We start from the raw sequence: 25,785 nt of genomic DNA on the forward strand, positions 1-25,785 counted from the left end.
TATTTGTAGTAGAACACTCTCCTCTGCCATATGCCTGCAGCTTGCAGTAGAAGGGATATGTTGATTTCCAGTTTGTTATGAGATGTCTGCTTCTTTGGGCTACAAAGGACAACATCTAGACAGCACAAGTGTGGGGTAGGTGCAGCAAGCTGTGACGGGCAGTGAGCACACAGAATTCCATTTTTTCAAAAGCAATGTACTGTAGAAAAGTTCAGCAAGTACAAACAGCTACCGGCTGGAAGTCACACCCATCCAGCGCCACTTACAACTCTAATGCCGCGTACATACAATCGGACATTCCGACAACAAAACCGTGGATTTTTTTCAGACGGATGTTGGCTCAAACTTGTCTTGCATAAACACGGTCACACAAATGTTGTCGGAAATTGCGAACGTCAAGAACGCGGTGATGTACAACACGTACAACGGCACTATAAAAGGGAAGTTCAATGCTTTTACCTTTCACGTAAACCAATGATGGGGCACTGTTTGCTCTTTGTTCAGAAAGTTTGGAGACCCCTGATTTAGATCATGTTGCATGGATTTACAGGAGAATGTGATACTAGAAATTGTTTTTAGTTTTTATGGATAACTGCTGATTATCTTGTAGGAAAAAAGAAGGCATATTTGAAAATGGTCCATGTGCCATGGCTCTTGTGATGTAGGGGATTATAATTATTATTATGTAAGTAAAAGGAATCCATACAATTCCATGAAGAAAAGAAACGGCATACCAGAAGCTCCTTAATTTTTTTCTGCAGTTGGGCATTGATACTTTGTTCATCCTCTATTCTTCTCTGGAGCTCAGCCACTTCAAAATCCTTCCTATAAAATTAGATGGGTAAACTGTAACATTAATCTTGTCAATTTGTGAAAAGATTGAGTTAATATTCACATTAACTGAGCATTGTTGTTCAGATGGGAATCACCAGAGCTAAAAAGTACCCAAGTCAGGAATTACAGAGGAACCTTGGATTGCGAGTAACGCGGTTAACAAGCGTTTTTTTTAAAACCCTGACTCGGTTTGCAGGTGTTGTCCTGCAAAACGAGCAGGATTCGAGCCAAAGTGGTGTGCAATACTGCGTTTGGCCTGAGGTAGGGGGGCGCCGGAGCCGAGCAGAGCCGAGCAGAGCCGAACAACGTGGAAAATCTCAGAAATACTCCATTCCCTAGCCTTTCCGAGGTTTTCAAAGTTCAGCCGAGGTGTCCTCTGGCTTTTCCGAGTGTCTCCAAGGCTCTCCGGTACCACCCCACCTCTGGCCACATGCGGTATTGCATGCCGTTGAAGTCAATGCGGAACAAATTATTTTCGATTCCATTGACTTCAATGGGGAAACTCGATTTGATATGCGAGTACTTTGGTTTATGAGAATTCTCCTGGAACGATTATGCTCGTAATCCAAGGTTCCGCTGTACTGTCAAAGTCCTCTTGGGGTTTGCAAAAACTAGAGCACATTCTGATGTCTAGGTGAGGATTTATACAACTTTCTTTTGGAAAATAAAATAATATGCTCAAATTAAATTGTAAAAATGTTTTCATACTTTTTAACTCTTTCATCTGAGTTCACTTTGTCATTCTCCAGATCCATTGTGGTCTCCTGAATAAGCTTTAGATCCCCCTCTAGTTTCCTTTTGATTCTTTCCAGGTCAACCCGTAACTTCTTCTCCTGCTCCAGAGTCCCTTCAAGCTGGAAAACAAAACAGACATGACTTTTCTGTATTTCTTAGAGATATAAAATACTTTCATTTTAATATTTGTTGCTTGGCTGTTTGTTGTACCAATGCTGGTCTGGGGCCATAATGTGAAAGTGTATTCTTCTTATTGTGATAAAATGAAGACCCATTTGAAGAATTCCAGCAAAACCCAAATTATCATTAGATGTTATTTGGACTTTTTCTAAAGATAATAAAAAATGATGTAGCACCCACCTAGTGTAGAGTAGGCTTCTAGGTTAATTTAGTTTAGCTCTGTTATAATCAGTGGAGCAAGGATTGTTGCTTAGGGCTGCTCAGTGTTTCACAGTCTGCTGTTCTGCTACTTCTCCCTGTCTTCTGGAGGCTTCTAGATGTATAGTGGGTGGGAGAGCACAACAGGCAGCCTGAATATTTATGGAAATAATCTTAGGTATTGGGCAGCAGAGGGTAGTGTTCCAGTCCTGCAAGAGGAGTCTCATGTGCAGGGGCGCTTTCTGAAAGAATCTATAAAAAAAACATTGAGGTCCCAGATAGGCTTAGCTGGGGGGGGGGGGGGGGCTTTTCACAAGCTGAAATCCAATGATTAAATTGGCTCGGAAAAGCTCACTGGAGAGAACTAATAAAAAGTTAGTGGAAAAGAGCCCAGCTGTTCTATGGCAGTGTGAGTCTACATCTTCATTCACTAGGAAGAGCCTTGTGGATATCGGCAGGAGGCAAAACTATGATCCTGTGCTCCATAAACTTGTGAGCACTTACATCATCCACTTGCTGCATGTAGCCAGTCCCTGGATTGAGACCAAACCTGATTTAAGCCAGCCAAGCCTGTAGTCTCATGCTTGTGATAGCATTTGTAACTTGTGATCCAAGAGCCCTGTTTGTCTGCTAGTTTGGATCCCCTTGTTGATGACCTCGGATTGGATTTCAAATACACTCAGAACTCAGCCTGCCCTAAACCCGGACTATAACTGACCACTCGGCCTGTCTGCCAACCATGAGTACCTGTTTGCTGTGCTCAGTTCGCGCCTGCCCAGGCGTGGTAGCCATGAACTATAGCATTGAGAATAAGATCTGAGGGCAACCGAATACCGGTGGCCTGCTTGCCTTATGGGAAAGGGGTCTGCTATAGGTGAAGAACACAGAAGCTAGCTATAGTGCCTGACCACCTGCGCTAGGGGAAAGCGTGACATGGGGAAGCCCCACACTGTTTATTTTATTTTTTTAATCGGGTCCCCCATAATATTGGTATTAAACCCTCATCTCGGAATAAGGTTCTGATATGGATGAAGGGAATCCCCAGTCATGTTCTTTACTGCTTTGGCGTATTTTGATGAACATGCCCACAAACCGATCCCAGGTAGCTTTGCCTTACCACTAGTCAGCAGTAAACAGAACATTTGATAATATTTGCAGCAGTTTGCACCTTGTTTTCTGTAGCCTGGGTAGTTTGTGAAGTGCAACCAGGCATTCAGAAGTCCTCAAGTTATCCAGTTCTGCAGTTTTTGGGTATTCTGTGCTCCCTACCTCTTTCCAAGTTCACCGTTCCCAATAAAAACCCTAAAAAGAACCCCTATATTGTTTTCTAAGCCAGAATGAAGGACCAGCAACTCCTTAGAGGGTGCACTACAATGGGAACAAATATTGCTGTAGTATCTGCTATAGTTTCCAATAGATATGGCTGTTCTTTAGGTGACAACTACAGCCCAGACTGTGTAGTTAAATCAAATATATCCATAATACGCTGAGATTTGATGTTTTGGTTTCTATATTACATAAACTTGTGAGCACTTACATCATCCACTTGCTGCTCCAGTTTGAGCTTCATTTTGGTGAGGGAGTTGACTTTGTCCTCTTCAGCCTGAAGGTCATCCAGAGTCTGTTGATGAGCCTCCTGTAGCGCTTTCTTTTCTTTGGTGAGCTTCACAATAGCTTCATCCAGGGCAGCCATCTCTTCAGTCAAGTTCTTCACCTGAAGAGAAATAATGACAGTTGCCACAAAAATGGGTTAAAAACATTGTCGAGTCACCTCTCCCAACAGTAAGTCCAAAAAAAAATAAGATAAGTAAGATTTGGTCAGAAAAATTGTTCAGCCAATGGATGTACCAATGGAATTTGGTTTGGTGGAGACCCCACAATTTTTTTTGTTGTATGTTCATGAATCTCCCTTAAAATGGTTGTAAACCCTTACAGACCACTTTTACCTACAGGTAAGCCTAGATTAAGGCTTACCTCTAGGTGCAAGAAATATCTCCTAAACCTACATGGTTTAGGAGATATTTGCAAAAGACAGGCACCGATGTCGCAGGCGCACTGAGCATGACGTTTAGTGCACCACCCACGTCATCACGGCTCCGGACAGTCACAGCACCGGAGCCGTGATACCTGGAGGTCACTCTGGGAGAGATGGTGGTGAAGGAGGAGGCGAACGAGGATGGTTGCGGGGGCTTCGATCTCAGGTAAGTACTTCATAATGAGCTAGTATGCTATGCCTTTGACTTTGAGGGTGTATTATTTTTTTTGTTTGTTTACAGAGGCTTTACTTTCTCTTTAATATTCATACAGTACCACGCCCTCATCAAAGATAAAGATCTGGTATTTATTTTTTGATGTGTCAGGAGTGTGTAACGCTCCTGTTCCACAACAGCTGCTGATCTCATTCCAGCATCCTAGTTTTGGCTGTGATGCATTCTCCCTGTCTCCCTGTCCACCTGCATGGTGATTGATGTAGCCAGTCCCTGGAGGGAGACCAAACCTGATTTAAGCCAGCCAAGCCTGCAGTCTCATGCCTGTGCTAGCATTTGTAACTTGTGCTCCAAGAGCCCTGCTTGTCTGCTAGTTTGGATTCCATTGTTTTTTTTGTTTTTTTTTTTAACAAGAGATTCCCTTGTTAATGACCTCGGATTGGATGCCAAATACACTCAGAACTCAGCCTGCCCTAAACCCGGACTATCACTGACCAGTCTGACAACCGCAGGTACCTGTTTTCTGTGCTCAGTTCTTGCCTGCCCAGGCGTGGTAGCCATGAACTATAGACTATGGCCCGGATTCACAAAGCACTTGCACCGACGTATCTCCAGATACGCCTACACCGCGTAAGTGCAAATATGCGCCATCGCATATGCGCCGGGCCCACAAACTAAGATACGCCAAAAAACAGGCTTTATCCCAACAACGTAACTTGCCTACGCCGGCGTAGAGTGGGCGCATATTTACGCTGGACACATGTGGCGCTCCCATTGATTGTGTATTCAAATATGCAAATGAGGGAGATACGGCGATTAACGAACGTACATGCGCCCGACGCAGGCTACACGATGTGCGCGTAAGTTATACGTCCGGCGTAAAGTTATGCCCCATAAAGGAGGTGTAACTCAGCAGCATCCATGCAAAGGGCTGCATCAGGGAACCCAATCTGGCGTAATTTACGTTGGACATGTGTGACTGGGCGTAGATTACGTTCAGGGCGTACGCAGTGATCCGGCGTATCTTAGGCAGTTGTTCCGACGTTGTTGTGAGCATGCGCACGGGGATGCGTCCACGTCCCGGCGCATGCGCAGTTCGTTATACGTATCTGTCTGGCGCTCGGCCCATCATTTGCATGGGGTCACAGCTCATTTGCATGGCTCACGCCCACTTCCACCTACGCCGGCTTACGCCTTAGAAACCCAGCGCAGTTTTGGGAGCACTGGCTTTGTGAATTACGTGCTTGCCTCTCTGCGATGCGTCGGCGTAGCGTACAGGAGATACGCTACAGCGGCATAAATGTGCGCCTCTGTCTGTGAATCCGGGCCAATATGTCTATAAGACCTAAGGGCAACCGAGCACCTATGGTCTGCTTGCCTTAAGGGAAAGGGGTCTGCTATATGTGAAGAACACAGAAGCTAGCTTTAGTGCCTGACCACCTGCGGTAGGGGTAAGCGTGACATGGGGAAACCCCACACTGTTTTTTTTTTTTTAACGGGGTGCCCCATAACATCGACATCGAACCCTTGGATAAGGTTCTGATATGGATGAAGGGAATTCCCATGTTATTTACTACTTTGGCATATTTTGACGAACATCCCCGCAAACCGATCCCAGGTAGCTTTGCCTTACCACTAATCAGCAGTAAACAGAACACTTGATAATATTTGCAGCAGTTTGCACCTTGTTTTCCGTAGCATGTTTTTCTTTCTCTACTTTGGCCAAAGTCAACTCCAGATCATCAATGTCCTTCTTCAGCTCACTGGACTCATCTTCCAGCTTCCTTCTTCTGGCTGTCAGATCGGCGCTCATCTCTTCCTCATCTTCCAGCCTGTCCATAAGCTCTTTCACTTTGGCTTCCATCTGAATTTTACTCTTAATAAGTTCATCGCATCTTTCTTCAGCATCTGATAAATTCTGATTTTCCTATTTTAAAGAAAAAAGAAGCTGTAATTTGACATTTAATATGGACTATGAGATGGAGAGCACAAAAAAAGGATTTTTAATTGTCTTCCCACATTATATTACCTCCTTTTTTCCCCCTCAGACATCACTTTGGACACAGATATAAATATACTGTATATATCACAGCAAAAAGTTTATACAGTAAAACCTTGGATTGCGAAGCTCAGAATACGATCGGTAGGGTGTGAAATATCTGTATAGTTGCAAACGATCATCTCCTTAGTCTTTAGCATGGCTAAAGTGACACCCAGCAGAGCAGAATTCAGAAATAAACTGAAAAGTATCTGCAACATAACACTTCCTCATTAATATTAATATCAAGTAGAGCAAATAATCAGGCTGTGCGGTCATCCTCACTATGTCTACTTAGCAGTAGAGAAGACAGACTGACCAGTAGCAACAACACTAATGCAGGCCACACAAGGGTCGAATTTTGAAAGAATTTACTTTTAAAAATCTCAACATGTGTGTGTTTTGTGATTCAATGGCGCCACCATTGATTTCGAAATTCGGCCAATCAAGCCTTCAGTTGCACCTCATGTTGCAACAGAAAAAAAAAATGTTGTGTCTGAGAATATTCTTTTCTTTCCGGGAATTTTCTTTTCTTGCACATGCGCATTTCTTTTTCGATTACATTTCTCGCACGTGTAGCGCCCTGCTCCCAAAGATGGGGGCGCTATTTCAAATTTAGGGGATGTCTGGGCCAATAGTTAGGCCCAGACCTGTTGAATTATATACAAATTTGCCTATGTTCTGGCTGTGGTACTGCCTGGTAGTATTTTTACTTGTTGCCTGTGGGTGGCGTTACCACTGCGGGCCCTTGTTGGAACACAGGTGTACTATGGTATATTGGGTGTCTCTCCTCGGCAACAGTACAGTGGGAGTGGTGACCCCGCTGTGCATGCTGGGAGGGAATACTTAAGGGGCAGATGCCGTTTTTCAGGGTCCTTCGCCTCGTGGCCCTCCTGTCGCGAGGTGGGTGTGTGTGATTTCAGTCTCGGGACCACATCGGTCTGAGGCTGTGTTCTTGTTGAGTAGGCCCAGCTATCCTTGCTAGGGCCTACGCTTTGAAGGTGATCCTGTGCTGTCTGTCCTGCGGGAAGAAGCCACTCAATGAAGGAAGCCAGGGGAGGACCTGTCCCGGAAAGCACTGAGCAGAAGGATGGTACTTTGGGAGAAGCCTGGTAACTTATTGAAGGATGTACAGTAGCGTACAACACCTTACAGTCCGCCGGATTGGCTTAAAGGCTCTTTGGCTGTAAGGCAGGAAGTTCGGGATTTTAAAATCCTGTGGCAGAGGATTCCTGATTATCCATTCTGAGTTCTCAAACGGTCTGTGGCAGAGATTGTCTCTATACTGTCCGTGTATCATTCCGGCTGCTAGGTCATGTGAGATGGGTCTATCTGGGTGAGCAATACCCATTCAGGATTGAGTGGCGAATATTGAAACTGTGAATATCATTGTGCATTCTGTACCGGGTACCTGAACCTTCCCCTTCTCTCTATACTCTCTACTTTCCTCGCAAGTTTTACGCAGTGAAAATAAAGCCTACAGTTGAAGGTTTTACATCTTGTGTGGACATTACAATTACTCCAGACTTCCTCCCCTGGACAACGAACTTAGAGGTAACGTGCATTTCCCAAAATCTAAACCAGCAGCTCCTTCGGGGGTAGTGCTACACACGATTCTCCCATCATTGATTATAAAATCGTTCGTTTTCCAAAAAATTGCCAACATGTCCGATTATTAAAATTCAATGGCCGCACGAAAACCGGCTGTTGCTGCAGCCCACTAATGGTGCAAAATACGAACGAAAATTCTTAAGTAAGATTTTCGAATGAAAATTCTTTCGAAATTTGACCCTAAGCCAACATTTTGATTATTTTAATTATCCCTCATTATATAATGAAGAGAACACACAAATTTCAAATAAAGCATCAGCTAGAGGTGAGATGTCCACCTACCGAATGGACTTGAAGTAGGAGGTCGTTCTTCTCCTGGGTCAGGCCCACCAGTTTCTCCTCCACCTCCTTCCTTCGGGTCTCGGACTTTGCCAGTTCCTCCTTGGTTTTCTCAAGCTCCTCTTTCAGGTTCTGCATCTCCTTTTCAGTCTCGGCGCTCTTTAGAAGAGGTTTGATCTTAAAGAACAGCTTCATCCAAGGCCAATGCTTGACATTCATGAAAGAACGGACATTGTATTGGATGGTCGTGATGGAATCTCTGTTGTAACGTACAAATAAGATCAGTAATGACTTGACTTTACCAACACACTTAAAGGAGTTCTCTGACCTAAAAGTTTTAACCCCCGCTGTGCCCGGGCTGTAAAAAAATAGAAAATAAACTGTCACTTACCTGCCTACGATCCCCCGTTGTAACGATATCGCCGTCCCGTTCTCCGGTCCCGGGCCCCTTCCGCTTCCTGTGTGTCGGTGACTCATAGTGCGCTCAGCCTATCAGCGGCCGCAGCAATGTCCCGTCGCGGCCACTGATAGGCTGAGCGCACTATGAGTCACCGACCCCCAGGAAGCGGAAGAGACCGGGACCGGAGAACGGGACGGCGATATCGGAACAACGGGGGATCGTAGGCAGGTAAGTGACAGTTTATTTTCTATTTTTTTACAGCCCGGGCACAGCGGGGGTTAAAACTTTTAGGTCAGAGAACTCCTTTAATATTGATAATTCTTTGCTTTCTCTCTAAAATGATAAAGTTACATCCACCATTCATATAACACCCTGCATAGCTTAACCCACCTTTTCTGCTCCTCTTCTTTAACTCTTCTCTTTTTTCCCTCACTTTCTCCTTTTTATTTTTGATTATTTTTTGTAAACTAATCCCAATATATTTATTTTACAAAAAGATTTATTAATATCCATAGCAATTACACAGATTAACAGTGTAAAGGATACGTTGGGAATAAACATAACAGAGAAACAAAAAAAAAAAGAGGTATTTTATGAAAGAAATACGAGAGCTAAAAATAAAGAAAGCAATAAATGAGGACACAGTAAAAAAGCAAATGAAAGTTAGGTACTGTAATGGTATGGCCCGTGGGACCCAGAGGCTCTTGAAGGATGCGGGGTACTCCTATGTCAGCTTCACCAATGACTCTTGGGTCTAGGGTCATCCTATGTCCGATAGGGGCATAGGATGACTGAGAAATTATATCTCGGATTACATGAGATGGGACAGTAATGATAATTCATGTATTGCAGGATATCTTGAAATATTACAGGTGGTTAATTCTGACCCCAACAGGTCAATAGGAGAGTGTCTCCTTCAATGTGGAACATAGACTGTTGAGGTGCTAATTAAGTCTGCTACTGTTAAGATGTTAATTGATGTTAATCACCTCCAGCTACCTGGCCGTAGTGATGAAAGCTTGCTGTGATTGCATTCTGTTGTCTATTGTGTTAATTAAGCCTGGCTCCTAAGATATTTAATGGTGCTATGTTAACTAAGCCTGTATTGTGTGAAAGTTCTATTGATGCTAATATGTGTTATGAGTTAACACACTCTAAAGGTCAGATGTCTACAAAGGAATGTGTATTGTGTATCAGGTGAGAATAGCTTATCGCGGAGTCAGAACATCTGGGTAAATGACTAGTAATTAGTTCATGTAGATTATCTGAATGTCATTATCTAAAGGAATGTGTATTGAGCACCCATTGTGTCATGTTTTGGGTGGAGTTAAGCCATTGTTTCTTGGGGCTTCTAACTGTATATTACAAACCTGAGGTTACCATTAAAGTGTCTATCTGTTTGGAACCAGAGACCAGAGCTGTGTCTCGTTATTCTGGGGGAAAATCATATGGATCGTGTCTGCTGGATTGTGGAGTGTCGCATAAGCTGTCTTGGCTTGGTGGAATGGAATATCGTAAATGGCGTTAACCCCTGACCGTTACAGGTACATAAAGGCAATTACATATTTGCAGGACCCAGAAATGCCACTGGGCATTGTCCATAGTTCAACAGATGTCTATTGAGTCTTATCTGGACAGGGGCCTAAGTATAAACAGTGCTAGGCAACTATCCATGTACCCAACTCTTCTTGGCCTGTGCCCAATGGCCTGATATAGTCCAAACTGAGAATAAGAAATAGAGATATAGAAAGGGGGAAGGAAGAAAAAGCAGGGTCTAATGCTGCGTACACACGATCATTTTTCGGGTTGTAAAAAATTACGTTTTTTTTTATGTCATTAAGACATGCTTCAGAGCATTTTTCGGGTTTTGAAAAATGGGCAATTTTTTTTCTCGAACATGCTCTATTTTTTAACAACGTTTTTAACGTTGTCGTTTTTCGGGTTGTAAAAAATGGTCGTGTGTGGGCTTTAACGACATGATAAAATCCGCGCATGCTCAGAAGCAAGTTATGAGACGGGAGCGCTCGTTCTGGTAAAACTACCGTTCATAATGGAGTAAGCACATTCATCACGCTCTAACAGACTGAAAAGACTGTGCAGGGGTCACCTAATGAGGGAAACGGTCCATCGGTCTGTGTACAGGGCTTGAGCCATTCACATCAGTCTCTGCACCAAAGAAGCTTACACTTTAATGTTCCCCCCACAGTTACATATTGCCCCGCCTGATACCTTTTAGGCTAGTATTGACATCACACCCTAGTAGTGATGCTTACTTCAATGCAAAGTCGTGCCTCAAAGACTTCAATGCAAAGGCGACTCCCATAGACTTCAATGCAAAGTCTCCTTCCGTAGACTTCAATGCAAAGTTGCTACCCATAGACTTAAATGCAAAAACACCCCCTAGTGACTTCAATGCAAAATGGCATCCCATAGGCTTTAATGCAAATATGCCCCCTTGTGACTTCAATGCAAAAATCCCCCCCCCCCCCCCCCCCCCAGTGATTTCAATCCAAAAACGTCCCCTAGTGACTTCAATGCAAAAATGCCCCCTAGTGACTTTAATGCAAAATCGGGTCCCATAAACTTCAATGCAAAATTGCGTTCCATAGACTTCAATACAAAAACGCCTCCTAGTGACTTCAAAACAAAAACGCCAGCCACAGTAATTAAAATAAGCTTGATGTTGGAGGTGATAGTACATAAGTATATAGATGATGATTTATATATAGATGATGACTACCTTCTCTCCATTATCTTCTTAAACTCCTCCCTCATTAGGTGACCCCTGCACAGTGCCTGTGTGCGGGTGATGAGCTGGGACAGGCGTTCATCCCGCATCTCCTCCAGAACACCCAGCAGGCCGGCTTTGAAGAAGACCTGGAAGACAGACAACAGAAGGATTTCATTTTGCATTAAGACGTATCCTGGCCCCTCCCCCCCCATTCAGGTTAATTAATAAGAACCTTGCAGAAGAAGATCCACCAACCTTTGTATGTCCGAACTTGTACTGCGTGTGATCGATATCGATGGAGCCCAGGAGCTTCTCGCAGGCCTTTTTACTGTCTATGAAGTGCCCCTCTGGGATGGCGCTGGCGTTCAGAACCTTATATCTGGCAGAAGAATTTTTAATATAAAATGAATAACTTTATACAGTTGGAAATCATTTTTTTTGTAAATCTGTTCCAAGGTTTCTCACCTAGAGATCCTGCCAGTAATAGCACTTCCTGTCTCTGGCTGATAACGCTAAGCCACTAGGGTGACCACATTTCCAAACTACCATTCAGGGACACACCCCCCCCCCCCCTTCCCAAAAATCAGCTTGTGCTGTAACGAATCACAGCACAGTGATTGGACACAAGAGGCGGGATTTATGATTTCCCCAATCACAAGCAGGGGGCGGGGAATGTGCTCCTCCAGGCATTCCCGGCCAGGACAAGTACTGTCAGTGAGTAAAGTAGTGATGTGGCGGCCATTTTTGGGGGCATCAGATTGGCCCGGAGGGGGGGGGTGTGGCTGTGTCAGTTTCATTCCGGGACACTGTATTGTAGGATATTTTCCCTTAGGATCAAATGTTCTTAGACCCCTTTTACATTGAGGAGTTTTTCAGGCGGTACAGCGCTAAAAAAAAGCGCGATCGCGCCTGAAAAACTCCTTCACTGCAGACTCAATGTGAAAGCCCGAGGGCTTTCACACTGAGGCGATGCGCTGGCGGGAGACAAAAAAATCTCCTGTCAGCAGCATCTTTGGAGCGGTGAGAGGAGCGGCATGTATACCGCTCCTTCACCGCTCCTTCCCATTGAAAACAATGGGAAACCGCGGCAATACCGCCCGCAATGCGCCTCTATAGAGGCGCATTGCGGGCGGTATTAACTCTTTATCGGCTGCTAGCGGGGGTTAATACCGCACCGCTAGCGGCTGATACCCGCGGCAATTCCGGTGGTATAGCGCCGCTATTTTTAGCGGCGTTATACCGCCACCGCAGCTCCCGCCCCAGTCTGAAAGGGGCCTTAGGGTAGTTTCATTTGGGATCAAATGTTCATAGGGTATTTTCTCTTCTGAATAAATGTTCTTAGGGTATTTTCTTTTCTGATTATTCTTCTTGGGGTATTTTCGAGGAACATTTATTCAGAAGAGAAGATACCCTATGAACACTTAATCCCAAGAGAAATTACCCTAATGCCCCGTACACACCATCACTATATGTGATGAAAAAAAACGACATTTTCTGTGAAGTAAAAAACGACGTTTTTGAAACTTCAATTTTCAAAGACGAAGTTGCCTACACACCATCGTTTTTCTCACAATGTTCTAGCAAAGCGAGGTTACGTTCACCACTTTTTTCCATTGAAGCTCGCTTCATAAGTAGCTTCTGGGCATGCGCGGGTGTAAAAACGTCGTTTTAAACGTAGTTTTTTGCTACACGCGGTCAATTTCTGTGAAGTAAAAAACGACGTTTTGAAAAACGACACATAAAATTGAAGCATGCTTCAATTTTTTTTTTGTCGTTTTTCACAAGACATAAAACAACGTTTTCCCCCACACACGGTCATTTAAAGTGACGTTTTTAAAAACGTAATTTTTTTTCATCACATAAAGTGATGGTGTGTACGGGGCATAAGAATATTTAATCAAAACAATACCAGACTTCACATGGAAGAAGGACTAAATAAAAGTGTATGACTTTTCTATTTACCGTTGTTTGAAGTCCCCATAAAGGATTCGGCTGGGAAACCCCTTTCTGCAGATTCGGATTCCCTCCAAGACGCCATTACAGCGCAGCTGATGGATGACGAGATGATTGTCCATCTCCCCTGTAGACAGAAAGTCATAAATACTGATTCTATAATACACTAATGTGCTAAATGTCGTAAAGCAGTGGTCATCAACCCTGTCCTGCAGGGCCCACTAACAGGCCAGGTTTTATGTATTACCTTGGGGGAGATGCAGTCTAGAATACTGCAATCACTGAGCAGCAAATGAGATCACCTGTGATGTATTTCAGTTATCTTGCAGACCTGGCCTGTTAGTGGGCCCTGAGGACAGGGTTGATGACCACTGTCGTAAAGGACTTAAAATGGACCTGTCATCAGATTTCATGTTAACCACTTAAGACCAATATGCAGGTAAAGGACCTGGCCCCCTTTTTGCGATTCGGCACTGCGTCGCTTTAAAATGACAATTGCGCTGTCGTGCGGCGTGGCTCCCAAACAAAATTGGCGTCCTTTTTTTCCCACAAATAGAGCTTGCTTTTGGTGGTGTTTGATCACCTCTGCGGTTTTTATTTTTTGCGCTATAAACAAAAATAGAGCGGCAATTTTGAAAAAAAAAATTCGATATTTTTTTACTTTTTGCTATAATAAATATCCCCCAAAAATATATAAAAAAAAACTTTTTTTTCCCTCAGTTTAGGCCGATACGTATTCTTCTACATATTTTTGGTAAAAAAAAAATCGCAATAAGCGTTTATTGATTGGTTTGCGCAAAATGTATAGCGTCTACAAAATAGGGGATAGTTTTATTGCACTTTTATTAATAATTTAATTTTTTTACTCTCGCTTACCATCAGAATGATACAGTTATGCTAGAAACAGACTAGTGCAAATGTTTTTATTTCATTGCCTTATACTGCTTAATAACAAAGTGATTTTTGGTTTCTTAAGTTTAATAAACATACATATTGCTCACTTACTATGCAGAAATATTCACCCTGATGTATTCAATGTGTTAGCATATTCAAGTAGCTTCATTACACTGTTATGCCTCTAGAGTCATGAGAAAACGGCAGTGCTAATTTGTTGAGGTTCTATCTGTATGGGATTTTTTTCGTGACTGCGACATTATGGCGGACACATCGGACAATTTTGACACATTTTTGGGACCATTGGCATTTTCACAGCAAAAAGTGTTATAAAAATGCACTGATTACTGTGAAAATGACAATTGCAGTTTAGGAGTTAACCACTAGGGGGCGCTGTATCGGTTAAGTGTGACCTCATATGTGTTTCTAACTGTAGGGGGGAGGGGCTGGACGTGTGACGTCATTGATCGCCTTTCCCTATATCAGGAAACAGACGATCACTGATAGCGCCACTGTGAAGAACGGGGAAGCTGTGTTTACACTCACCTCTCCCCGTTCTTCAGCTCCGGTGACCGATCGCGGGACACCGGCGGCGATCAGGTCCCGCGGGCGAGGTCACAGAGCTTCGGACCGGGTCGCGAGCGCGCCACCGGTTTTATGGGGTGTATGGGAGGGGGTTGGGGGGTCAGCTAGGGGTGTCAGGGTATCTCACCTCAGTGATCTCAGCTCGGCAGGTCCTTGCACCCTCCTGTGGGGGGGGGGCAGTGACTCTCTAATTGGATTGGCCAGTAGATGGGACATTCATTATCTGGGTCGTGGTCTGAGTGTGAACTCTACCTGGACTCTTGGTCTCATTTGGGATGAGGCAGCGGACGAAGTGCGGGTGGGTGGTCTTCAAGTTGGTCATCAGTTTGGTCAGATTTTCCTGCAGGAAGGATACATGAATCAAAGTCTTTAGTTACGGCTTTGGATATTTCTGGTGATTTTTTATTTTTTTTGGTTAATTCCACTCGGTGAACTGACCCTGAACACTGCCGACACGGTCTGGAAGGAGGAGCCCTTCTTCTTACTCCCCGATTTACCGCCAGTAGCTGGACAGAAAAGAAATATTAATGAACGCTCTGCGAAAATTCCATGATGGGTTATTATTCAGAAATACACTTTAGTTACTATTTCATTCGTTTGTATATAAAAGGTAAGATCTATAATCAATCTGTGATGGCATTTAAACCTTAAAAGTAAATAACATAAAATGGTAACAGTATTCAGTCCTAATTAACCACTTCCTCACCTTTTCCCCTAAGCTACTCTTTTCCTGCCGATTTTAATTTATATTTTTTAGATCGGTGAGCAGAGAGGAGCTTGTCATCCGCCAGCTCAGTGGAGACTGATCTCCCACTGAGCTGGCGGGAGCAGGCGGACTCCGTAGCGACATAGTCCGCCTCGTGTGGAAGGAGCCTTCGAATTTTCTGGTTGGGTTTACATATACAGTACTTACTCGCGTCTGTAGTGGAAAAGCTGGAGTAGAGCGAAGCGAGGAGCTTGAGGGAAGACTTTTGGTACAGGCCTATTACGGTCTCATTAAGCGGGTCTTTATTCTTGTCCAGCCACCCGGTTACATTGTAGTCCACCGTGCCGGCGTAATGCACCAGGGAGAAGTGGGCTTCACTCTTGCCTTTTCCTGGTTTTGGTTTCTGGAAGTTGGGTGACTTTCCCAGATGTTGGTCATACAGCTTGTTCTTAAAGGTGGTATCAGAGGCCTTAGGGAACATACACTCCTCTTCCAGGATGGAGAAGAGTCCCATCGGCTACAAAAAAAAAAAAGACCATGAAGGTACGAAAAGATCTCTATTACAAGTGGCAAAATCCTTTCACAATGATGTTTAATTCTGTTTGTCGACTATATCTGTCATTCTCTTAAAGAAGATAGAGATTTGACCTGGGCAACTACAGTGGAGCCTCGGATTACAAGCATAATCCGTTCCAGGAGAATGCTTGTAATCCAAAGCACTCGCATATCAAAGCGAGTTTCCCCATAGAAGTCAATGGAAACAAAGATAATTTGTTCCTCGTTGACTTCTATGGCCAGGCCCGTGGCTACAAGGCAAGCAAACCAAGTAATTGCTTGGGGCCCCGAGCTGGGCCCTTGCCAAGCTAAGCTTCCTATATGCTGCAGCCGCCTGAGCGCTCTTTAGGCACTGCTGCCTCAAGTCGTCACTTTCCCTTCTCTGTAGCGTGGCCGAGCTCCTCTTCCTTCCTCCTGTCAGTCCAGACAGGAGATTCAGTTTCATGTTCCCGGCCGGACTGACAGGAAGTGCACACTTCCTTTTAGTCCGGCCGGGAACAGGAAACTGAATCTCCTGGCGCGCGGTACGTCTTTGGAGGCCACTTATTTAGAAGAAAGCCCACATACTTTTGGTTATATAGTGGTGAGATGGTCATATCTCCACAAACATTTGGCCATATAATAAATCTCCCATGTTTTCTCCGATGCTGGAGTGATAATAGAAGGCTTCTCTTCAATATAACACATACCTTCTCAATGAGCTGGATGCAGGCCGCCAAGTCCATGCCGAAGTCGATGAACTCCCACTCAATGCCTTCCTTCTTGTACTCCTCTTGCTCCAGCACAAACATGTGGTGGTTGAAGAACTGTTGCAGTTTCTCATTGGTGAAGTTGATACACAATTGTTCAAAAGTGTTGAACTTGAATTTTATAAGAAGAAAAAATTAATAACCAACCTCGCCAAGAACAGAAGATCACTTCGTAATGTGAACGAAGATCTATGACTCACATCAAATATTTCGAATCCAGCAATATCCAGAACTCCAATGAAGTATTGGCGGGACTGCTTCGTGTCCAGCTGCTGGTTGATGCGGGTCACCATCCATAAGAAGAGTTTCTCATAAACTGACCTGGTCAAAGCCCCGACGGAGTTGTAGACCTGGAATAGACATTTGTCAGTAACATCTATTTAAAGCCTCATACACACGATCCAATTTTATGGCCAAAATTGCCATGGCTGAATGGCAATTATTGGCTGAATTAACGACATCAAATGTCAGCTGTTCATGATCACCAACTGTAATGCCCCGTACGCACAAGCGGGTTTCCCGACGGGAAAACTGCGAGGAGAGCTTTTGGCCGGAAATCAGTTTTTCCTAAGGCCTCGTACACACGACCAAGTTTCTCGGCAAAAACCAGCAAGAAACTTGCTGGGAGATATTTTTTTGCTGAGGAAACCGGTCGTGTGTACATTTTCGTCGAGGAAACTGTCAAGAAACTCGACGAGCCAAAAAGAGAGCAAGTTCTCTATTTCCTCGACGGGAATGGAGAAACTTGCCTTGTCGAGTTCCTCGACAGCCTAACAAGGAACTCGACGAGGAAAACGATGTGTTTCGCCCGTCGAGTTCCTCGGTCGTGTGTACGAGGCCTAAGGGAAAAAAGCCAAAAACCGACGGACAAAAAAGAGTACCTGCTCTCTTTTTTCAAGCCGGGATTCCCGACTGACTTTTTCCCGTCGGAAAACCCAGCCGTGTGTACGAGAAAATCTGCGTTTTTTGGCAGTTTTCCTATCGGAAAAACTCAGTTGGAGCATACACACGGTCGTGATTTCCGAGGAAAAGCTCCCGTCTGAGTTTTCCCGATGAAAAAATCAATCGACTGTATGGGGGAAATGTAGAGAGCAGGCTCTCAGTTTTCCCCTCGGGATTTCCGACGGATCTTTTCCTGTCGGGAATCCTGCTTGTATGTACGAGGCATCTGTTACGTTGGTTTATCCGATCGTGTGGACGCAAACCCGTTCAACTAAAATCCAAAGTAAAAACACTCATGCTCGGAACCAACGCTAAATAACAGACAACAATAGCAGAAGTTGCCCAAAGGGTGGTGGTAAAGAGCTGAAAAACCATGTGGTTTGGTGAATGTTGGCTGAAAAAGTTGGGGCGTGCAGAACAAGTTCACGGCCAACGCCCTTTAGACCAAAATCCACGGAAAAGTCCGCTGGAAGTCCAATCGTGTGTACGAGGCTTTAGACTGGAGGAGTTGGAAGGTGAAGAGGAGTTGGAAGGTGGACAGTAGTTGGCGGTCCTCACCTGCTGCACATTTTGGCTTTTGGTCACAAACTCATTTCCAACTTTGACTCTCGGATTGCAAAGAGATTTCACCAGATCGGAGGAGTTCAGGCCCATCAAATATGACACTTTATCTGCATCTGGAAGACACAAAATTCACATAAAGATAAAATAAACTATGCAATGTGTGTTTGAATTATATATATATATATATATATATATATATATATATATATACATACACCGTATGGCAAAAAGACAGATAATTATGGCTATCTTTGAAGATCTAAGTCCTGGAAAACAATATTTAGAAACAATTAGTAGCTGTCACATTATTTCCATACTTCTGCCCGCCTCCAACTTCCCTTCAGTTGGTTCCTATCCACCAAACAGACCAAACATACGTAACAATTCAGAAGATGTGTAAGGATCCAACCAATGCTGTTTTTGGGCCATAGATCAAGCATGACTAGAGCAGGGTTGCCAACCGTTAGTAAATTTAAGGATGGCTTGTAAAAATCGGCTGATTTACAAACTGCCCGTAAATGTCCGTTATGGACAGAGGCTGCCCGTTAGAAATATGTCTGGGGGTAAGCTTTGAAACTGTGCAGAGGTTCCCCCCCCCCTACACAGTTAGGGGTGTGGTGGCAAAATTGGCTTTGTGCAGAGCATACCGCCATTTTGCCCTGTGCTAAAAAGCACATACTCCGTCTTAATGAAATAAGCCATCTTAAAGCTAAATAAGTTCACTCACCATCCATTCTCTGCCCATCCATTCAAGTCAAGAGACCTCACCAATTGTTCTCAGTCTAGCTCCCAGTCATGACTGGTTTGCCAACGCCCTCACAGGCAGTTTTATTAAAGACCCAGCAGGAAGTGATGTCACAACATGTGACCTCCATTCCACCACAGGGGGAACCCTGTGCACTCTGATGTAAAGGGAGACTCTGATGTAATACAATGAACAGAAAACTTTACAATACAAGTATACGGTACAGCAGGCACATATCAAGAATATGATGTCGGGGTAACAAATGCTTTAAGAAATAGTTAAAGGTTGCATCAGGTTTTTTTTTCACTATCCCCCACTTTGTGTAATCCTCCCTCCCTATGTTCTGTCCAGGAAAGAAATGAAAAAATATCCCACAGACAGCATTAAAAAAAAAAAAAAACCTGAGCAGCTTTTAACTCTTCCCAAGGTCATTTAAAGCGGAGGTCCGGCGTAAAAAAAAAAATGTCAGCAGCTACAAACACTGTAGCTGCCGACTTTTAATTAGGACACTTACCTGTCCTGGTTACCCGCAATGTCGGCCGCCCGAGGCCAATCTGTCCCTTGGACCGGGTCCCGGCGCCGCCATCCTCACTAAGGGAAAGCCTTGCGGCTTCATTAACCGTTTCCTACTGCGCATGCGCGAGTCGCGCGGCGCTCTGTCAATGGGCGGCTGACTTCTGGGAGACACACAGTTCCCAGAAGTCAGCGCACCATATTCCCCAGAAGACTACGCGAGGAGGACGACACCGAGGAGCACCGCGGAAAGGAAGGAGCAGATTAGGAAGATCTGCCTAGTAACAGCCATTTCTGGTAAGTATATATATATTTTTTTTAGGGTGGACCGCCACTTTAAAGCTGAAAAAATAAATAAAAGTTTAAAATCCGGTATCCAGATAAGTGTACCTGAACCGGCCCGGCTCCTTACCTTCCGTGCCTTCAGGCTCAGCCTGATCCTCGCGGGGCTTCTGCTTAAACTTCATGTTCCCATAATGCATTCCTGCACCTGTCAGCTTGTAGATCCCCATCTTCTCCTCCTGATTGAAGCCAAGGATATCAATGGCTTCCTGGGAAGAAAACAGATTAGTTCTGTATGGAAGTGGACATTCTGTCATTTCCTAGCAAAAAATGGTATCATAAGGTAGAGCTGCACGATTCTGGCTAAAATGAGAATCACGATTTTTTTTTTTTTTGCTTAGAATAAAGATCACGATTCTCATTCACATTATACATGAGAATACACCGCCTCAAAGATACACACATCTACCTGAATCTAGCTATGAGATGCTATTAAAGTTCATGTGTGTGTGTAAAGGCAGGCGTCCCAATACTTTTGACAATATAGTGCACATTATGGAGATTTTTTTTTCTTATAAATAGACCCTTAAAATTGAAGCAGGGGCTAAAAAAATGTTGTCTAGATACAAAAGATGTTGTGACATTTTTCTAAATTATCTTTGTAGTTCTCTCTATTTGTCTATTTCTAATTGTGCCTCTGTGCAGGAGCCTTCTGTAACACAGACCAATCACTGCTGCTCTCTCTCCTTCTGCAGGGTGACCGGTCTTGTCTCCGCCCCTTCCTGTAGTGTTCTACAGGCAGCCTGTAGTGGGTGGGGCCTGCTGGGTCCCTCCCACAGGACTGCTCTCTGCACAGGCTCTGTACAGCACAGTGATGATGTCATTACTCCCTGCATAAGTTCATTTCTGGCTTCGCAAAAAAATTGGGATTTATATCCTCCGTGGCTAATAAAGAATATATTTAGATAAATGTTTTTGATTTATTCTCTAATAGGTAGATTCAGAGAGAATGGTGCAAAGTTGCGGCGGTGTAGCTTAGCGTGTTTAGGCTACGCCGCCGTAAGTTAGCGAGGCAAGTACTTGATTCTCAAAGTACTTGCCTGCTAAGTTACTGCGGCGTAGCCTAAAGCGGGCGGGCGTAAGGGCGCCTAATTCAAATTTGTCTGAGGGGGCGTGTTTAATGGTAATGAGGCTTGACCCGACGTGATTGACGTTTTTTTTCAACTGCGCATGCGCCGGGCGCCTACATTTCCCAGTGTGCATTGCGGCTAAGTACGCCGCACGGGCCTATTGATTTTGACGTGGACGTAAACGGCGTAAATCCCTATTCACGGACGACTTACGCAAACAACGTAAACATTTCGAAATTTCTAAGCGGGAACGGCGGCCATACTTTAACATTACTATTCCAACTATTAGATGGAATAACTTTAGGCCTGATAATGCGTTACGGAAACGGCGTAAATGTACTGCGGCGGCCGGGCGTACGTTCGTGAATCGGCGTATCTATTGATTTGCATATTCTACGCCGACCGCAATGGAAGCGCCACCTAGCGGCCAGCCTCGATATTGCAACCTAAGATAGGACGGCGCAAGCCGTCGTATCTTAGATATGTTTAAGCGTATCTCTGTTTGAGAATACACTTAAACATAAGTGGGCGTAGATTCTAAATTAGTTCGGCTTATCTACTGATAAGCCGGCCTAACTCTTTCTGAATCTAGCTATAAATCTTTTTTTTTTTTTTTATATTAGACACGACAGACCCCAGAGTACATTTGGCACCAGAGGACAATACAGCATCATTCATCACGGTCTTTATTTCATCCTCAAGCTGCCAGTTCTAGGGTCAGGTTTGAATTGGCTTGGCTCCCGCTGGCGACAGCAGACAGTTATTATTTCAGGCAGTAATAAAGATGGCTTTTGGGCTTGGAGTGCGATTCTCCATAACACCAGGCCAAGGCGTTGTATGTACGATACGTACGTCGGTGGCCATGAGCTCCTCGGCGTCATCGATACTTTTTACGGAAATCTCCCCCATGCTGGTGTAATGAAAGTCATACGGGTTGGATGTAATCAGCAACATTTCTGTAGAAAAAAAAAAACATATTCCAAAAAATTACTGAAACTGAATGTGAATGTAAAGCAGACAAAAAAAAAATCATGAAAATTATTCAAGTCCGTAATTGTTCCACCAAAACTCAAAGATGGTGTTCAAGTGACCCTTATTATTTATTATTACAGGCTTTATATTGTGCCGCCACTTTACTTACTATTCATTTACACCTGTCCCTGCCCCCGAAGAGCTTACAGTCTAAAGACCCTATCTCACATACATACATATTAGGGTCCATTCCAGCCAAATATCCAATCGGAATGTCTTTCTTTGGAGTGTAGGAGGAAATCCATACAGGCACAAGAAGAGCTTCCAATCCCCATGTAGATGTGTCCAGGGGGGGATTTGATCCATGGACTCCAGTGCTACAAGGCAGAAGCGCTTACCACTTACCCTCTGTGCTGGGAGGGACATCTTTAATACTGATTGGACCCTAGGCAAACATCTTCTTGCCCCCCCCCCCCCATACACTTTTACTTTCCATCACTCAACATCCCAAAATTACACAGGACCCCCTCCCCATACTACCCCCATCATTACACAGAACCCCCATCCTCCATAATTACACAGGACCCCCTCCCCATACTAACCCCATCATTGCACAGAACCCCTATCTTCCATAATTACACAGGACCCCCTCCCCATACTAACCCATCATTACACAGGACCCCCTCCCCATACTAACCCCATCATTGCACAGAACCCCTATCTTCCATAATTACACAGGACCCCCTCCCCATACTACTTCCATCATTACACAGAACCCCCATCTTCCATAATTACACAGGACCCCTTCCCCCATACTATCTCCATCATTACACAGAACCCCCATCTTCCATAATTACACAGGACCCCTTCCCCCATACTATCTCCATCATTACACAGGACCCCCATCCTCCATAATTACACAGGACCCCTTCCTCATACTACCCTCATGATTACACAGGACCCTCTCCCCATACTACCCCCATCATTACAAAGAACTCCCTCCTCATACTACCCCCATCATTACATAGGACCCCCTCTCCCATACTACCCCCATCATTACACAGATCCCCCATCTTCCATTATTACACAGGACCCCCTCCCCCATACTATCTCCATCATTACACAGGACCCCCATCCTCCATAATTACACAGGACCCCTTCCTCATACTACCCTCATGATTACACAGGACCTCCTCCCCATGCTACCTACATCATTGCACAGGACCCCCTCACCCATACTACCCCCATCATTACACAGGACTCACTCCTTATACTACCTTCATCATTACACAGGACCCCTCCCTCATACTACCTTGATCATTACACAGGACCCCTCCCTCATACTACCTTCATCATTACACAGGACCCCTCCCTCATACTACCTTCATCATTACACAGGACCCCTCTCCCATACTACCCCCCCCCCCCCATCATTAAACAAGACTGCCTCCCCCATTTTGTATAGTTTCCATATTTTTCTTACTAAAACTGGTTAATTGGATACACAGCAGAAATATACTGTAATGACCAATAAGGGTGGCCAGGTGAAAATTAGTCCAGGCAATGAGGCATCAAGAGCACACCATAGTAGAAAGTTCAAGACAGGACATTTATTGGCCACCAAACAGGGACATTTCCGGGCCACTGAGGACCCCTTACTCATGTAGGCCCACTGGTTTGAGGAAAGGGTCCTCAGTGTGAAGGCAAGTGCAGTCTATATTCTCCACTGCAGGTGGCGCTCGAGCACAGCGGCAATGCAGGTTGGGGAGGAAGTCGAGAGGAACTTGATTCCTCTATGATTTCTTCAGTCACAGTGAGACGGCCATCTGATTGGATGCGGGTGCCTCATGTGACTTTGATGACCATCTTGGGTCAGGCAGAGTCTATTTAAGACTCCAGCTCCTAGGATTGTCATGCTTTTTGTGAGTGGATAGCATAGGGAAAGGATCCCTGTCTGTCAGAGACAGTGCTAGAGATAGGGAAAGGTATCGGAGGAGTAGGGACAGCTCAGGGACTTTCTAACTTCCAGGAAGCCTCCTCTTTTGGGTATGGACAGGCCAGGTTGCATTTCGCTCCTCAAGGCAGGATCTGTATGGGGAAGGGGGTCCCGTGTAATGATGGAGGATGGGGGTCATGAGTAATGATGTGGATAGTATGGGTGAGGGTCCTGTGTAAAGATGGGGTAGTATGGGGGAAGGGACCTGTGTTCTTCATCTCGTAGGTCCACTGCAGTCTCAGTTGCAAGTGGCACCGGGCCAAGTGTGCTTTCCGATTGGACGTGTTGCGTTTGCTGAACTCTTCTACAATATACTGTTACTGAACCTTCTACTATGGTGTGCTGGTGAAGCCCCATTGCCAGCACTATTTGTATGAAGCCCCATATGCCATTTCACCCCAGCACCTGCTTAGATTTTGGCCCATAGCCTGTATGAGGGGGGTGTTGGATATTATGGCCCGGATTCAGAAACAAGATACGACGGCGTATCTCCTGATACACCGTCGTATCTCCTGAAACGCCGTCGTATCTCTGAGTGCGGGCCGTCGTATCTATGCGCCTGATTCAGAGAATCATTTACGCATAGATATCCCTAAGATCCGACTGGTGTAAGTGTCTTACACCGTCGTATCTTAGGCTGCATAATCACGCTGGCCGCTAGGTGGCGCTTCCGTATAGTTACGCGAGGAATATGCAAATTAGGTATTTACGCCGATTCAGAAACGTACGTCCCGCCCGCGCATTTTTTTACGTCGTTTACGTTAGGCTTTTTTCGGCGTATAGTTAGCCCTGCTATATGAGGCGTAGCTAATGTTAAGTATGGCCGTCGTTCCCGCGCCGAGTTTTGAAAATTTTACGTCGTTTGCGTAAGTCGTTCGCGAATAGGGCTGGACGTCATTGACAAATCCAATACGTCCTTGCGGCGTACTTTGGAGCAATGCACACTGGGATATTTTACGGACGGCGCATGCGCCGTTAAAAAAAAACATCAAAAACGCGGGGTCAAGTAACATTTTTATAAAACACGCCCCCAACATCCCCATTTGAATTAGGCGGGCTTACGCCGCAACACATACGTTACGCCGCCGTAACTAAGGGCGCAAGTTGTTTCTGAATACGGAACTTGCGCCCAAAGTTACAGCGGCGTAACGCATCGGAGATACGTTACACCCGCAGAAAGATACGATCATCTTTCTGAATCCGGCCCTCTGACTTTACAGGTGATGTTTAGAACAACCCATCCCTCCACTCACCAATAATGTCCGGCTTCTTATTGGACTGGATCTGGTAGAAGATGTGGTAGCTCCGCTCGTTGGGAAGTTGGAAAGTCACTCTGGACTTCTCCAGCAAATCTGCCAGAAGATATTTATTTAGTACAAATTGGCCAATCACCGACGTCCGTGTTTATGAAAGACACAATGCAAACTTGCAATTACAATCTGCCACTTACATGTTTCAATATCTGCAGAGGCGAGTTTTCCCGTCGCTCCGAAATGGATTCGGATGAATTTTCCCTGAGTAAATGAAGATTTGTGTTACATTCATCACACACAAGGCAGTTATGTACCAGAAAATGGGACTATATAGAGCAGTGTCCTCCCCTCTCCTGGGCATCCAATTATCTGCAGGTCCCAAAACCTCCTGTAAGAAGGTGCAGACGTTTTCTCCCCTGCCACCTCAACCGTAGTGGCAATGCAGACAGGAGAGGAAGTTGAGGGAATCCTGGTTCCTCTATGAAGGGGGGTTCGTTAATCCAATTGGATGCTGAAGCCCGTGTGACTTTGGCAGCCATCTTGGGTCACACAGAGTCTATTTAAGGCTCCGGCTCCCAAGCTTGTTTATGCAAGTGGCTAGCATAGGGATAGGTACTTAGAGATAGGAAAAGGTTCTGGAGCAGTAGGAACCGTACAGGGACTATATATAACTCTTCCAGAAAGCTTCCAGAGCTGTCACTTGTAAACACAGAGGGCCAGATTCAGGTACAAA

The 25,785-nt window shown here is 44.7% G+C and overlaps 1 protein-coding gene across 1 annotated transcript in view; it reads right to left on the minus strand.

The window, feature by feature from the left end:
* LOC120918959 (myosin-1B-like) overlaps nucleotides 1-25,785 on the minus strand; it is a 62,180-nt gene that overhangs the window by 18,822 nt on the left and 17,573 nt on the right. Inside the window, exons 7-24 of the mRNA XM_040330876.1 lie at nucleotides 25,250-25,313; nucleotides 25,053-25,151; nucleotides 21,684-21,787; nucleotides 19,832-19,970; nucleotides 18,156-18,274; nucleotides 16,856-17,005; nucleotides 16,596-16,766; nucleotides 15,559-15,868; nucleotides 15,084-15,151; nucleotides 14,898-14,985; nucleotides 13,176-13,293; nucleotides 11,469-11,592; nucleotides 11,223-11,359; nucleotides 8,086-8,341; nucleotides 5,839-6,081; nucleotides 3,485-3,661; nucleotides 1,543-1,688; nucleotides 735-825 (exon numbers count right to left, since the gene is read on the minus strand). Coding sequence (XP_040186810.1) covers nucleotides 735-825; nucleotides 1,543-1,688; nucleotides 3,485-3,661; nucleotides 5,839-6,081; nucleotides 8,086-8,341; nucleotides 11,223-11,359; nucleotides 11,469-11,592; nucleotides 13,176-13,293; nucleotides 14,898-14,985; nucleotides 15,084-15,151; nucleotides 15,559-15,868; nucleotides 16,596-16,766; nucleotides 16,856-17,005; nucleotides 18,156-18,274; nucleotides 19,832-19,970; nucleotides 21,684-21,787; nucleotides 25,053-25,151; nucleotides 25,250-25,313 — 2,604 coding nt within the window. The remainder of the gene's footprint in view (nucleotides 1-734; nucleotides 826-1,542; nucleotides 1,689-3,484; nucleotides 3,662-5,838; nucleotides 6,082-8,085; nucleotides 8,342-11,222; nucleotides 11,360-11,468; nucleotides 11,593-13,175; nucleotides 13,294-14,897; nucleotides 14,986-15,083; nucleotides 15,152-15,558; nucleotides 15,869-16,595; nucleotides 16,767-16,855; nucleotides 17,006-18,155; nucleotides 18,275-19,831; nucleotides 19,971-21,683; nucleotides 21,788-25,052; nucleotides 25,152-25,249; nucleotides 25,314-25,785) is intronic.

Source organism: Rana temporaria, chromosome 12 (genome assembly GCF_905171775.1).
Source record: "Rana temporaria chromosome 12, aRanTem1.1, whole genome shotgun sequence".
Classification (NCBI taxonomy): domain Eukaryota; kingdom Metazoa; phylum Chordata; class Amphibia; order Anura; family Ranidae; genus Rana; species Rana temporaria.